At 50.6% G+C, this 16,109-nt stretch overlaps 1 protein-coding gene across 1 annotated transcript in view; it reads right to left on the bottom strand.

Annotated features, from left to right (window-relative positions):
• Window positions 1–16,109, bottom strand: part of AKT2 (AKT serine/threonine kinase 2) — a 48,168-nt gene that overhangs the window by 11,449 nt on the left and 20,610 nt on the right. The window contains exons 3-4 of the mRNA XM_053667519.1: window positions 9,626–9,754; window positions 7,885–8,000 (exon numbers count right to left, since the gene is read on the bottom strand). Coding sequence (XP_053523494.1) covers window positions 7,885–8,000; window positions 9,626–9,754 — 245 coding nt within the window. The remainder of the gene's footprint in view (window positions 1–7,884; window positions 8,001–9,625; window positions 9,755–16,109) is intronic.

The raw sequence follows: 16,109 nt of genomic DNA, 5'->3' as shown, positions 1-16,109 counted from the left end.
ATCTCCTTCCCCCAAAGAGACACAAGAGAACAGTAACAGTGCCACAGACACCACCTTATTCCGCCTCCTTAAGAGCACTGGAGGAGGGCTGGGCGTGTCCCTTCAGTGGGAACTGAAGGGCCGTCACCTGTGCAGGCCACACAGCCAGGCCTCGGTGGAGCCACCTGGCTCCTAGCACCTGCCACCAGTCCCTAATGAAAGCTGCTGCTTCCTTCCCAGACGAGGCCCAGAGGGACGAGGCAGGGTGCGCTCCCGAGGGCTCAGGGAGAAGGGGACACTGTGCCGCAGCCCAGGGGCTGAGCGGAGGAAAACTGCCCCCCAAGAGTGGACCCTGCCACTGAATGGAAGCACAAGCCTGCCACTGGCAGGGGCGCTCTGTTTCTCTAACCCACGGTCTTACACCCAACATTGAAAATTTCCTAAGAGGACAGTTTACCTCATGTGAAGTACCCAGACACTTTAGGGGAGGTAACCCATGAGGCCCCCTGACAACCCTGTGAAGTAGGCAGTTATTCACCTCCTTTGACAAAGGAGGAGACCGAGACAGAGAGGCTGACGCGTGCCCAGTTACGTGGCCCAAAGCAGAGGCCCAGGGACCCAGGTGCCCCTGCCACCCCAAAGCACTTCTCCCTTCAGAGGAACTTCCGGGAGCCTTCTTATCCTTCCCCTGGGCTCAGAGGCCAGGAAGGCACATTTGAGGGAGCCGCACTCCCTCATGCAGCCCCAGGCTGAGCGTGGCACAGGCCTGGGAGCCGGGAGCTGAGGCCCGGAGCTCGGCTCTGCTCTGCAAGCTGGCCATGAGGGGCCCCAAGTGGCCTTGCTTCTCCAGCCTCTATCTGCCTCCCACACACACTGGGCATCGTCCAGGGGCTGAGTGCACAGCTGCCGGAGCTGGATGGCCTGGCGTGAATCTTAGTTCTGTCCCTCCTGGAGGCACCACTGGACAGGTGATTTAACTTTCCTGTGTCTCAGCTGGCTGTCACATGGAGCAGGGACCAGAGGGCAGTGTAAGGGTGAAATGCAACACCAGACATTAGCGCTTAGGGCAGTGCCTGGTATTGAGTGAGTACATCGAGGGGTGGCTGTGAGCATCCGCCCCACCAGCCAGCCAGCAGTACTCCCTGAAGGCCGTCTGCGCACCCGGCCTGGTTCTGGGCACTCAGGGGCTGCGGGAGGAAGCCAGCCCCACGGAGCTCTGAGCCCAATGGAGAAGGTGTAAGTGTGTGAAGTTTCCAAGGCGGGAACTGGAGCGGGAAGCCCCTTCCCAGAGGGTGGGTGGTCTGGAAAAGCCTCTCCAAGGGGGTGTCATGTAAGCCAGGACTTGACAGATGTCCCTGGAACACGGACTATCCCCAGCACCCAGAACAGGCACTTGGCACATGGCTGTGAAATGAAATGGAGGGAGAGGGGCAGCCTGCAAAGTGCTGGGAGCGAAGGAACCTGGGTGGATGAGGAGCGTGGCAACGGCCCCGAGCAGGAGGGAGCCTGGGTGTCTTCAGAAGGCCCAGCAGGTGCACTGGAGCTGAATCCGAGAGAGGGGAATGGAGGGGACGAGGACAGGAGGGAGGACAGGCCCAGACCACAGGGGACTGCATGTCCCGCTGTGTGAGGGATTTACATCTTAACACGGGAAGTCACTGATGGGTTTACGCAGGGGTGAGGGGATCGAGTTCTGTTTTAAGTCAGCAGCTGCTGTGTGGGGCACAGACGGGGGGCAGTGAGAGGGAGCATGAGGGGACCACGGCAGCTCTCTGGGCAGGCGGTGCTGGTGGCAGAGGAGATGGAGGAGAGAAGAGGTGCCAACATGCAGGATCCCGTGGGGAGCCTGGCAGTGCTTCCACGCTGGCTTCCCCCTTTGCCCTGTGTGACAGCCAGGGAACTGAGCGCCACCGAGAGAGTGGCAAGGCGCCGGCCTGACTCCAGATCCTGGGCCCCAGCCCCAAGGTGCCCTGCTGAGCAAGACTAAACACATCCGAGAAGGAAGCCCAGTACACCCGAGGTGGCAGGGCTGTCCTCCGCACAGCTTCAGGGGTAACAGGTGGCTGCTGGTCTGACAGCAGACAAGGGACTTCTCTCCCTAACCAGGGCCATCCCAGATGGGTACTGGCAGCTGGAGGGCACCTGTGCTCCCACTCTGTGCGCAGATCCCCGAGGATGGCTCAGCTGGTTGGTGCAGAGCCAGCCACGCCTGGTGGGGGGCACTCGGGTCCTTCAGATCTTCCTTTTCTTCTGTGACTCCCTGTGCCACCACCTCACTGTCCTCACCCCTGTACTGCAGGTGGGGCGCTACCTCCCAGAAATAGTGTGAGGGTCAAATGAGTCAGTGCACCTAAAGATCTCAGAATAGGGTCTGGCCAACAGAGAGTTAGTTTTAGTTATTCTCTTATTCACTCAACAAACGTTTACTGAACATCCACTTACGTTCCCAGCACCTATAAACAGAGAATGTGGCCCAGGCTGGGTGGCTCCGTCGGTCAGAGTGTTGTCTTGACAAACCAAGGTTGCAGGTTTGATCCTGGTCAGAGCACATGCAAGAATCTAAGTAGAACAAGTTGATGCCTGTCTGTCTCTCTCTCAAATCAATAAATAAAAATTTAAAAAAAGAAATAAAGAAATATCACATCTGCTAGGCAGGTGCTATGAAGAAAAATAAAGCAGGGTAAGGGTAAGAGAAATATGGGGGGAGGACAGAACACTCCGAGAAGGTGACATGTGAGCAGAGACCCGATGAAGTTAAGGAAAGAAAGAACAATAACATCTGGGAGAAAAAGATGCTAAGCAAAGGGAACGGCAAGTGCAAAGGTCCTACGGCTGAAAGTGTGTCTGGCACGTTTAAGAACAGCAGGGGACGAGTATGGCTGAAGTGAGGGAACTAGTGGGAGAAAATGATTCTGAAGAGGGGACCAGACCATGTGGGACTTTGCAGAACATGGTGCTGACTATGGAACATGGCACTTACTCCAAGTGGGACTAAAAGCCCCCCAGAGTTCTAGGCAGAGAAATTACATTCTAAGATTTACATGAAAAAGATCACACTAGGGGCTTCTGGTCAAGATGGAGGCATAGAACATACACTTCGCCTCCTTGCACAACCATAAGAAGGATTACAACAAACCTCGAAACAAAAAACACCCAAAACTGCCAGAAAACTGAGCTGTACGGAAGTCCGACAACCAAGGACTTAGAGAAGACATATTCACCCAGACGGGAAGGAGAACGGAGAGGACAGGGTGCGGCAGGAGGGCAGGCAGTGGGGAGCACGCTGTGCGGCCCGCGGGACAGGCACCTCACACTGGGGATGCCTGGGAGCAAGCCTAACTCGGGCTATAAAACCCCGTGCAGGCTGGGGAGGCAAAAGGAACTGCCCAGTCTCTCAGGAAAGTCCATTTAAAGGGTCTACAGAGCCCCAGAACGTATACAAACCCACCCGCTCCAGAATCACCACCAGAGCAACAGCAGAGGGGTGCCATCACATAGGTGGCTGGAAGTGGGGTGAGTGCTGGATAAACCTCCAGCAGTCAAGCAGCAGCAATGCCCCCTCTCTGGGCGCCCCTCCCCCCCAACACAAAGCCATGAAGCTGTGAAGCAGGCTGCCCCTGCCCTGGCAATTATCAGAGGCTCCACCCCATACAACATTGTAACAGGTGCCAATACAGGGAGTCAAAGCAGCTCTACCTAATACACAGAAGCAAAAACAGGGAGGCTGCCAAATTGAGGAGACAAAGAAATATGGCTCAAAATGAAAGAACAAAACCTCAGTAAAAGAACTAAGAGAAACAAAGATAGCCAACCTATCAGATACAGACCTTAAGACAACTGATGATAAGGATACTTGGAGAACTCACTGAGCTCCACAAAAGCCTAAGGGAAGAAACGAAGGCTACACTAAGTGAAATAAAGAAAAACTCACAGGGAACCAACAGTGAAGGGAAGGAAGCCAGGGTTAAAATCAATGAATTGGAACAGAAGGTTCCAATTCATTGAATGTGGAAGAAATACACATTCGACCGGGACAGAATGAAAAAACAAGAATTCAAAAAAGCAAGGAGAGAAGAAGACTCTGGGCATTTTCAAACATACCAATAACCAAATCATAGGGATGCCAGAAGAAGAAGAGAAAGCAAGAAATTGAAACCTTATTTGAAAAAAACAATGGAAGAGCCCCAGCTGGTGTAGCTCAGTGGACTGAGTGCGGGCCTGCAAACCAAACAATTGTGCTTCAATTCCCAGTCAGGGCACATGCCTGGGTTGCAGGGCAGTTCCCAGTAGAGGGGGGATGCATGAGAGGCAACCATACACTGGTATTTCTCTCCCTCTCTCCTTCTCTTCCCCTCTAAAGATAAATAAATAAAAATTTTTTTAAATGGAAGAAAATTGTCCTAATTTGGCAAAGGAAAGAGACATACAAGTACAGGAAGCACAGAGCCCCAAACAAACTGGACCCAAAGAGGGCCACACCAAGACACATCATAATTGAACTGCCAAAGGTTAAGGATTGAGAGAGAATCTTAACAGCAACAAGAGAAAAGCAGAGAGTAACTTACAAAGGAGTTTCCATAAAACTATCAGCTGATTTCTCAAGAGAAACTTTGCAGGCAAGAAGAGGCTGGAAAGAAGTATTCGAAGTCATGAAAAGCAAGGACCTACAACCTAGATTACTCTACTCACAAAGCTATCATTTAGAATGGAAGGGCAGATAAGTGCTTCCCAGATAAGGTCAAGTTAAAGAGCTCATCATCACCAAGCCTTTATTGTATGAAATTTTAAAGGGACTTATTTGGGGGGAGGGATAAGAGGCATACATTGATATTTTGTTTTTGGATTATTAAGAAAAGGAAGACTAAAACAATGAACATTAAAATGATAACAAACACAACTATCAAGTGAATCTAAAAAACAAAAACAAAAACAAACTAAGCAAACAACTAGAACAAGAATAGAACCATGGGTATGAAGATCACATGGAGGGTTATCAGCTGGGAGATGGAGGGGGGGAATGTGGGAAAAGGTATGAGGAATAAAAAGCATAAATGGTATGTATAAAATAGGGTGAGGTTAAGAACAGTATAGGAAATGGAGAACCCAAAGAACTTATATACGTGACCCTTGGACATGAACTAAGTGGGCGGAGAAGGGGGGGATGCTGGAGGGAAGGTGGGTACCGGGCAGAGGGCAACGGGGGAATAACTGGGACAACTATAACAGCATAATCAATAAAACACACTTAAAGAAATCATACTAATGTAATACACTGTTAAGTATACCTGTCAAGACCAGCAGTCTGCAAACTTTTGTAAATGTCCAAACAGTAAAATATTTTAGGTTTTGCTTGGCCACACGGCCTCTTATCACAACTACTCAACTCTGCCACCATAGGGAAAAAGCAGCCATGGGCATGGTTGTGGTCCAATAAAACTTTATTTACAAAACAGGAGACTAGGCTGTAGTTTGCCAACCCTGCTCCAGACCTAATTCCTGGTTTCCAGGAAATGTAGGCACAGAAGAGCAGGATACACAGACCCCCAAGGCAGCAATATGATATGTAGATAGTGTGGAACATTCTACAAGACAACTGGCCCGACTAATAAAAAAAAAAAATCAATGTCACAGGGTGGAAGCCACGGGGCAGGAGGCAGGGAGACAAAGGGCTGACACAGACCGAAATGGGCCAGACAGACAACATGCACCTTAAACAAATGCTGGTTTCTAAAACACCATTTTGAGAACTGGGAAAATTCAAGAATGGCTATGGGGAGGCTATCATCAAACATATTTTAAAAGAGTCACCTCAAATGTGATAACGGTACCATGATTATACAGGAGAAAGTCCTATTCTCAGGAGATGCCAGTGCCTCACTGGGGGACCCGTCCTCAGAAAGGGACTCTTCCCCACGCTGACGGCCATGGCATCTGCTGCGGTGAAAACCAGAGGGGTCTCCTGCCCAAGGAACACTCTGGTGGCTCCGCACAGGTCCTTCTCCAGCCTTGCACACCGTGTGCCAGCTGCTGCTGAGTGAAGGGCTTCCTGTGTGTCATCTCCCTGAACCTTTCAGAAGCCCTGTGACAAACCCCACCTGACCCACCGCCCGCCAAGCCCGGCGGGGATCGCCATCTGGAGTCTAGGTCCTGGCTGGGCTCACCAGCTTCAAGGCTCTCCACCTCTCCCTCTCCCCTCTGGCCCTTGATTCTTTGGTGCCGCAAAACACACTATGGTTCCTGGAACGCCGAGCTGTCTCACCTCCAGGCCGCTACACGTGCTGCTCCCTCTTTCCTCTGTCACCTGCTCCTTCGCCCTGTACTTCAAAACTCAGCCCAACACCCAGATCCTATGCACCTAATGGCCTTAACTGCCTTTAGTGGCAGTGACACCTCACTCAGCTGGCCGGAGATGGTCATTCTGTTCCACTTGGTGAGGTGAGCATGTTTTTAACCTTGGGAAGGTACACAACAACAATTACACTATAGACTGTGGCAACACCTCTTGTGACATTGTTTTCTGTATGCTCTAGAAATGCACTGTACAAGAGGGTAGTTATATAAATGAATTAATTAAAAGAATCCCATCCCCTAGTTGCACTAACCACGCTTCAAATGCTCAACGGGCATTCTCTTGGGCACTGCAAGTACAGAACATTTGTACCATGGCTGAACATTTTCTTGGATGGCACTGTTCTGGGGTTCCCCAGGGGGTCAGCTGAATTCTCACCCGACAGAAAAGCTAAAAGACTACTTTTCAAAGAAAAGAAACAAAGTGAGGAAAAATATTTGCCACTCATTACAAAGTGCTAAGCTTCCTAATATTTAAAGAGCTTTCAGAAATAAATAAGAAAAAGACTACCCAATAGAAAAATAGGCAAAGGATACAGACAACCAGAAAGAGAATTTCGCATGGCCCTTGAGCAAACGTGAGGAACCCAAACCCACCCACAGAGGAAAGGCCAGTGAAAACCGCCCTGGCGCGCCACTGCCCAGGGAGCGACTGATAAACACCCAAACGCCTGCAAACACGAAGCTGTGTGGACACGCTTCAGCATGACCTGACCGACACACTTGTCAACATCACGAATACACATTCCCTGGGACCCAGCAGGCCTCCACCCGATAACTCATCTCACAGATGCACCTGCACACACGTCGACGAGACGGGCGTAGGTAGCGCACGCACCTCGGCACTGCTCGGAGTGCGCCGACACTGCCAACAACCCCCGTCACCGTCCCGAAAGAACTGCTCTACGAACCCGGGAACACACACATGCAGCCGTGTACCACAAAAGTGGCAGCTTGTTACAGATGGAAGCAGAAAGATTCTCCACGATGAGTTAAGTAGAAAAGCAAGTTTAGAACAGCTTGTGCGCAGCACTACCTTTAGTGTGAGAAGGAAAACACGGGGACAAGGGCGTGCAAGGCTCTACCTGAGCGAGCCTGTCCCCACTGGACGAAGCCCTTGGAGGGCGCAGAAGAGCAGTTAACTTGGGGCTGGGGTGGGGCAGAAGGGAGAGGGAAGCCTTCACTGGACACCTTCCTTATAACACTGTTTAATTTCTGAACTAGGTAAACCCGTATTACCTCTTCTGATTATTACACTGATCTTTTTAAAACATCAGGTCTCTGGACGGCCTGTCTCAACATCGGTGGAGATGCTCATTAACACTGCAGCCTCCTGACCCTCCACAGACCTCCAGATAACCACAGGCCCCAAGCCCCATCTCGTTAACAAGCTCCACCTGTGATCCCAACGCACCTTCCAGTACTCAGACCACAGGCGGTCTGCAGGCTGAGAACCCCTGCTCCAACCAGCTCCAGCTAGGATGACCTGTCCACCTGTACCACTTCCCCTCACTAGGCCTGGCCACTCTCCAAGGGCAGCCACACAGAGGCTCAGACTTGCCTCTCATCTGGAGAATCTACGTGGAAGGTCCTCTCGATGACTGTGGTCCACTGCAGGCAGCGTATGACGAATGTGTTGGGCCGCGGTCTCTCGGTCTTCATCAGCTGGCATTCTGTAGGCAGAGAAGAACAGGGACAGGAGAGTAAGGGGACAGCCCCGCTGGCCTGGAGACCACAGTCCCCAAGCCACTTCCTGTGTGTTGGTTCCATGCCAGATGGCACTGGGGACACTTGAGTGGCATATTGTAGACAGCCCTGGACTTGCCCCCATGGGGCTCAAGATCCGGTGCATGTGTGTGGATGGGGAGAAACCACTAGACAATGATGGCTCAGTGGTCAGGACTGTGACAGGGGGAACCAGGGGCAAGAGCATCTCCATACCGAGCCCTGAAGGAAGAGGGAGTATGGCCAGTGAGACAGACGGGTGCATCCTGCACAGAGCCCAGAGGTGCTAAAGGGCCCAGTACCCCTAGGAAATGGCAAATTCTGCTCCAGGTATAAGGAGCTGGGAAGTGAGACAGGCTTCTGCCTGCAGGGCTCAGGGGCACAGTGAGGAATGTGGGTTTTGTCCTGAGGGCAAAAGGGAGCTATGGAAGGCTTAAACAGAGAAGGGGCATGGGCCGATTGAGACAGATCCCTCTGGCTGCTGTGTAGAGGATGAGAGAATGGGCGCTGGGAGCCCAGGGAGATGGCAGGGGCTACAGCAGCCTGGAGCCACTGGGATGGGAAGGCAGGCAGGGAGGCCAGAAGGAAAGCAGAGAGAGGCACCTAGGATGGGCCTGGGGCTGGGCCTGTAGCCTGAGGACCAGGGGGCAGTAGGATGCTCCCCGAAACAGAGGCAGGGAGTAGGAGGTTGGAGGACAAAAGGAGAGACCAGATGGCCAGTTTGGGACATGGTGGGCATGAGGGACCTAGAGGACACCCAGGGAGAAATGTGGAGAAAGCTGCTCAAGACAGGCTGGCAGGTGAGGCAAGAAGCCAGGACTGGGAATAGCCATGTCACAGTCACGCAGGGAAAGCAACCAGCAGAGGCTTTAAGCAGGACAGAGAGGGAACCAGGGCTGAGTCCCAGAGAAAGCGGGGAGAGGTGAGACTGGGCAAGAAGCTGGAGCAGGGAGCCAGGTAGTAGAGAATGGTGGTCTGGGCTAAGGAGTGGCGGTGGAGATGGAGGAGTCTTTGAAATGTGCTTAGGAGGTGGGACACTGAGGATCAGTGACCAATCAGGTCAGCATGGAAGGAAGGAAGCAGGGGGCAGAGGGTTGGCAGCAAAACTGTAGTTCTCCAAGATCCAGGCAAGGGCTTTGGGTCTGCCAAGCTTTCACTGGCCAGGGTCCAGCTGGAGGGCAACACCTCAGATGCCATGGAGGAGATGGAGGATGTGAAGTTAGCCTTGCAGTCAGCTGAGTGGGAGGCCACGGCTGCCCCCAGTTTAGAGGGACAGAGAAGCAGGCTGTTGACAGAGCACAGAGGCACCTGACACCAGCCGGAACCCCAGGGCCGGCAGCAGCAGGACCACAGAGGCAGCACTGCCTGGGGCCAGGCTCCAGGCAACGCCTGGCTTCTCCCTGTTCCCTGCTTTACCTCACCCAGCTGACAGGCAGGTGGAGCAGGGGAGGGTAGGGAACAGGGGAGACAGGCCCTGGCCAGGCCCAGAGCCCAAGAATAGCCATTGTGCCCCCACGGCCTGCCACTTGTTCTCTGAGTACCCAGACTCGGGCCCACCCTCCCCAAAATGTACCTGCAACAGAGAAGTTGTTTAGCGGGGGCAGGGTCTGGTCAGGTGCCTCAGGACGCTCCTTATAGCCAATGAAGGAGCCATCACTCTTCAGCAGGAAGTACCGAGGCCTCCAGGTCTTGATGTATTCACCTGAACCAAGGCAAGGGGAGGGACAGCAGTCAGGGCAGACAGCCCAGGGAACCGCGCGGACCGCGCGTGAGTGACAAGGGACACCTGGGTGGGCAGGAGAGTGCCTCTCTGAGAGAAACCCTTGAGGCAGCCCCTGTTGACAAAGGCTGGCGCCAGGCTGGGCCCAGTGATTCAGAGGTCATGCGTGGCAGGAAGGCGCCTGCTGCGGTGTCCCAGGGCACCAGCTGCCTCAGCGTGTGGCCAGCAGCAAGCCATCCTTGCCAGCACGTGGCCCAGTCCCAAGACAGAAGCCCAGGCTTCCAAACACACATGCCCTATGGCCCTGTAAGGCCAAATCCCCGTGGGCTGGTATTCACCAGTACAGCCGTGCAGGTGGATCAAGTGTCACAACACTGTGCCAGGCCGGGTATAAATGCTGCTGCGCCCTCCAAGTGTCCCTTGACCCCTCTATTTGTTCTAACTGTGAATATCCAGGCACTCTGTGCACGTGTGCACACACACACATTTACAAGAACCCATTCCTCACAGGGCTGAAGAAAATGAGATGGGCTACGAAAGATGAAGGAAATTAAGAGGTACAAACTTCCAGGTGCAAAATGAGTAAGTCGCGGGGATGCGCAGTGCAGCACAGGACACGCAGTTGGTGGCACTGCAGAAACTTTGTGAGGCGACAGATGGTTGACCAGACTTATCATGGGGATCACTCCATAATGCATGTAAATATCAAATCACACATGTACCCGAAACTAACAAGATACTGCGTGTCAATTAGATGTCAATAAAATAAAAATTTTAACATAAAGTGCTATTTAAGTTCTCAAAAAATAAAGAGATGATAAAATGAAAACTTATACATAAATGTCCCTAGCAACATTATCCATAATAGTAAGAAGTAAAAACAACCCAGAAGTCCATCAGCTAATGGATGGATAGACGAAACATGGCACATCCACACAATATAATGCTATTTGATGACAGAAAGTAAGGTACGGATTCACACCACAACATGAATGAACCGTAACTTACAGCTAGTGAAAGGACCACAGATTAGATGACCCCATTGCTGTGAAATGTCCAGACCAGACAAACCTGCGGACATGAGCGGCAGGGCGTGACGCTGCCTCACAAAGGTCCCTAGGTAGGAGGAGGGTGGACGAGAGAGCGGGCAGGAGAACGGTAGTGCAATGTGCTCAAACTGATTGTGCTGATGGGGTAACACTCAACGCTAAAACCCGCTGGACAGTACACTTTAAATGGCTGAATTCTACTGTATGAAAATTGTATCTCAAACTGTTAAGAAATGTAAATCACGACCACAAAGCACCCGGGTTATGGCCCAGCACACCATGGCACTTCTCCCCAAACGCTCTCTCCCACCAGCTCACTGTACGGAGTGGGCCGAAGCCTTCACGTGCCCGGCGCAAGTGAGACAGGACGGCAGGGGGGCTCTGAGCTCTATTTGCTGTGTGGCCACTAGGGAAGTCCCCTCACTCCTCAGAGTCTTTGTTTCCTCTCATGGGGCCATCTGTTCATTGATATTGCTGATGGTTAGCACTACAGTGGTACTTTGTGCCACATACTGTCCTAAGTATCTTATAGATTTTAACCTACCAAATTCTTTCGAATGTAGACACTAAATGATTCCATATATACTAAGTTCAACAACTAGCAAAACCCCAAATTCAACAACAGATTAAAAGATTATACACTATGACCAAGTGGGCTTTATCCCAGGAATGCAAGGGTGGTTCAATATGTGAAAATCCTTCAACATAATACACGTTACCAGAATGAAGGAAAAAAGACACACAATTATTTTGACTGAGGCAGAAATAACATGCAACAAAATACAACATCCTTTCAAGATAAAAACACTCTGCAAACTAGGAATAGAAGGGAGTTTCTTCCACATGATAAAGAATATCTATGAAAACCTAACACCATTCATTATCAGTGAAGGACTAAAAGCTTCCCCTAAGATCAGGAACAAGACAAAGACATCCAGTACCAAGTTTAAGAGCAGTGGTGAAAGTGGACATTTTAGTCAGAGAAAAAGGCATCCGGTGTGAAAGAATAAGTATAACGATCTTTATTTGCAGATGATTCTACATACAGAAGGTCACAAAGAATCCACAAAATAATTACCAGAGTTAATATAACAAATTCAGCAAAAAGAACAGGCTAACCAGTTGTGTTTCTTTACACCACCAGTGAACAATCCAAAAAAGAAATTCAGAGAATTCTGCTTACAAGAGCATAAATAGGTGAAAGATTTATACAATAAAAACTACAAAACATTGCTGAAACAAATTAAAAACCTAAGTAATGCAGAGACATCCTGTGTTCACAGGCCGGAAAATTGAATATATTTAAGATGACAATTCTGCCCAAAGTGATTTACAGATTCAAAGCATCCCCTATCAAAATGCCAACAGCTTTTTTTTTGTTGTTGCAGAAATGGAAAAACCAATCCTCAAATATATGTGGAATTCAAATTCACTCTGCAAGGGGTCCCAAACAACCAAAACCACACTGAAAAAGAAGAACAGAGGAAAAGGACCCCCACCTCCTGATTTCCCCACAAAGCTACAGGAACTGAATCAGTGTGGTGCAAGGACTGACATTTGGAGCAAGGGAATAGAACTGTCAAAACAAACATACAAACAAACAAACAAACCACGATCAACCAACTTCCAACAGAAGTGCCAAGACCATCGAATGGGGAAAGACTGGTCTCTTTAACAAACGGCGCCGGGACAACTGGATATGCAAGTGCAAAAAAACAGAAACAGAGTCGGGCCCCACCTCACGCCATATGCCGCATACAAAAATTAAGTCAAAAGGATCATTTACATAAAAGAACTAAAACTGTAACGCTCTTAGAGAATACACAGGGGTAAATCTTGGATTTGTCAATGGATTCTTAGATATGACACACAAAAATAGAAGCAACAAAATGAAGTAGACTCATTTAAATTAAAAACTTTTAGCGCTGGCCAGTGTGGCTCAGGTGGTTGGAGCCCTGTCCCACAAACCAAAAGGCTGTAGGTTCAATCCCTAGTCAGGGCACACGCCTAGGTTGAAGGTTTGATCCCCAGGTGGGGGTTGTACAGGAGGCAACTGATCAATGTTTCTCTCTCTCTCCCCCCTCTTCCTCTCTCTCTAAAAGCAATGAAAAATTATCCTTGAGTGTGGATAATAAATAAATAACTGTTGTGCAAAGAAGAGTATTAAAAAAATGGCCCTGACTGGTATGGCTCAGTAGATTGAGCACCAGCCTGCGAACTGAAAAGTCGTGGATTCAGTTCCCAGTCAGGGCACACGCGCGGCTTGCCGGCCAGGTCCCCGGTTTGGGGGTGTGCAAGAGGCAACCCATTGATGTATCTCACAAAGGGGCAACAAGCATATGAAAAGATGCTCACCACCACTAGTCATTAGGGAAATGCAAATCAAAGCCATGGGATACCACTTCACACCCACTGGGATGGCTGCAATTTTTTAAAAAAGAGAAAGAACATTGTGGGTGAAAATGTGGAAAAACTGAAACCTTTGTGTATCACTGGTGGAAATGTAAAGTGGTGCAGCCCTATAGAAAAGTTTGGCGCTTACTCTAAAAGTTAAATACAGAATATGCTATGGATTACAAATACAGAACGTATGACCCAGCCCTGACGGCATGGCTCAGTGGGCTGATGTCATCCCACAAAGCCAAAGGTTGCTGGTTTGATTCCCAGTCAACCTGGTCCCTGGGTTGGGCACGTGCAGGAGGTGACCAGTCAATGTTTCCCTCCCTCTCCTTCTCTCTACCTTCTGCTCTCTCTAAATAAATGGAAAAAATCTTTAATAAAAACAACACACCTAACATGACCCAAATTATATAATCTATATAAAATACACACTATAAATACAGAATATATGACCCAGCAATTCCACTCCTAGGGAGGTACCCACAAGAACTGAAAACAAGTACCAAATACTTGTACGTAAATGTTCATTACAGCACTACTCACAGTAGCCAAAAGGCAGAAATAACCCCCATGCTCATCAACGGACATAAGGATAAACACAGTGTGGTATATTCACACAATGAGGCGCTGTTTGGACACAACAAGGAACGAGGCACGGACCCACGCTATAACATGGACGGGCCTCAAAAACATCACGCTCAGAGAAAGAAGCCAGACGCAAAGGCGCACATCGTACGACCCGTTTATAGGAACCGTCCAGAATAAGTAAACCCGTAAAGACAGAAAACAAACTGGCGGCTGCCAGGGGCAAAAGGAGCGGGTAACGGGGACTGACTGCCTAATGAGCACAGGGCTTTCTTCTAGGGTGATGAAAATGTTTTGGAACTAGACAGAGGTGGTGGTTACACAACACTGTGAATGTACTAAAGGCCACTGAATTGTACACTTCAAAATGGTTAATTCTGTTACATAAATCTTACCTCAATTTCAAAAAGCAAAACAAAACCAGAAAAACTCAGCTATGCTACTAGAAATTAGGAGAGTTACTGCTTGGGAGGAATGGGGGGCTTCCGGGGAATACCTTGTTCTACTTCCTGATCTGCACACTAGTTCCCGGGTGAGCTTGTAATCCAAGCACTTATCTGTGGTGTTTTATGCATCAGTTAACAAGCTAAGAAAACAAAAGAAACCTGGGAGGAAAGGAAAAACCTCCTTACAACAATCTCATTTTACAAATGAGGAAACTGAGGCACAGAAAGGTTCCATTACTCGTCCAAGACTCACGGTTGTTGACCAGAAGAAGTAAGAGGGAAGCCGGGTTTGCTCTGTCCACACCCTCGACCACCACGCTGTCTGCCTCTAAGGGACCAGGCCTGGTGGGGCCTGGCAGGGGCTGTGCCAGCAAGGGGACCGGCACACGGCATGAGGCGCCCCCGCAGCGGTGCTCTCACTCTGCCCGTTCCTCTGCCGGGTGAGAGGCAGCACGTGGGCCAGGCCTCGGAAGCACTGGTTCCGAAGTTTGCTTCCGAAGTCGGAGGCTGCAGCCCCGCCTCCCCTCCGCTGGGTCGTCCAGCGAGTCAAGTCTTCCTGCCGAGCCTCAGTGTCCTGGTCTGTCAGATGCCGGCCTCATAAGGCGGCTACGAAAATACAACAAAAGGTCAGGCAGCTCGGCTGGTTGGGGCGCCATCCCATAGACTAACAGGTTGCAGGTTCGACCCTCAGTCAGGGCACGTGCCTAGGCTACAGGTTTGGTCTCTGGTTGGGGAGCATACAGGACACAAGTGCTCAATGTTCCTCTCTCACATTGATGTTTTCTTTCTCTCTCTCCTCCCCCCCCCCCACTCTCAAATCAATAAACATATCCTTGGGTGATGTTTTTTTTTTTTAAAAGAAGAAAATGCATCAAAATTGGGCTTGCCTACAGCATAGCCCACGCCTGGCACAGAGCAAGCACAAAGAAACTGGGACTGCTATTATTGTGGCCACCGGGAGTGAGCAGGGTGGGCTGGTGCAGGTGCCAAAACAGCTGCAGTCAGCAGGGGTGGCCGCCTTGCCTGGCCCACCTCTGACAGCTGCTGCTTAGAGCAACGGGCACTGGGGAGCCCAGGAGTGACACAATACGAGTGTGGATGGTGCAAACCCAGGCAGGTGCCATCTCAACAGCTCATCTGGCCCCCCTGTAGCACAAATGAAGACACTGAAGGTCTGAGAGGGGCCGAGACCCAGGTACTGCTATCAGCAGCCCTGGACCAGAGACAAACCCCAACACCCGCCACAGTTCTCCAGCCGCCTCCAGGACTCCCACGCTCCAGCCCAAAGAGCCACGGGCCTTGGGCAACTCAAGAGCCTGAGACCCTGGCCTACCAACCACGCTCACACCACCACCACACACCCTCCCAACCAATCGTTCAACAACCAGTTACTGAGCGCCTACCCCATGCCAAAGCACTTTTCTAGGCACTGGGGCTCCTGCAGCAAACAGAGAGAGGACAACAGAGGCCTGGCTTGTTAACGCATTCTATGAATGTGAAACCAAGGCTCAGAGAGGTGACAACTTGCTCACGGTCACACCAAGAGGAAGTGGCAGAGCCAGGATTAGAACCTTGACATCTGCCAAGGTTCAGAACACTCAGTCGACAGCCCCAAACACAGGGCCTAATCTGTGGGGGGTAGAATGACCTGTCTTGAATGATACGCCTTTCTTTAAGGGCAAGAAGGACAGGTCTCACCGCTCAGTCTGATGGGGGAAGCCTGGCCCTGGGGAACTGCCTCTGTCCCTCATCACTGCTCTGTGCCTGTGGGCTGGGAGAGGACAGGGTGAAAAGGCTCCTCTCCCTGTTACCGAAGGACCAGCCCCATCGGCAACTCTGCCCTATTCAAACATGCCC

The sequence above is a fragment of the Artibeus jamaicensis genome, unplaced genomic scaffold (genome assembly GCF_021234435.1).
Source record: "Artibeus jamaicensis isolate MK-2021 breed Jamaican fruit bat unplaced genomic scaffold, CSHL_Jam_final contig_47, whole genome shotgun sequence".
In the NCBI taxonomy this organism is placed as follows: Eukaryota; Metazoa; Chordata; class Mammalia; order Chiroptera; family Phyllostomidae; genus Artibeus; species Artibeus jamaicensis.
Note: the sequence above shows the minus strand (reverse complement) of the source record. Positions and strands in the feature narration are given on the sequence as shown.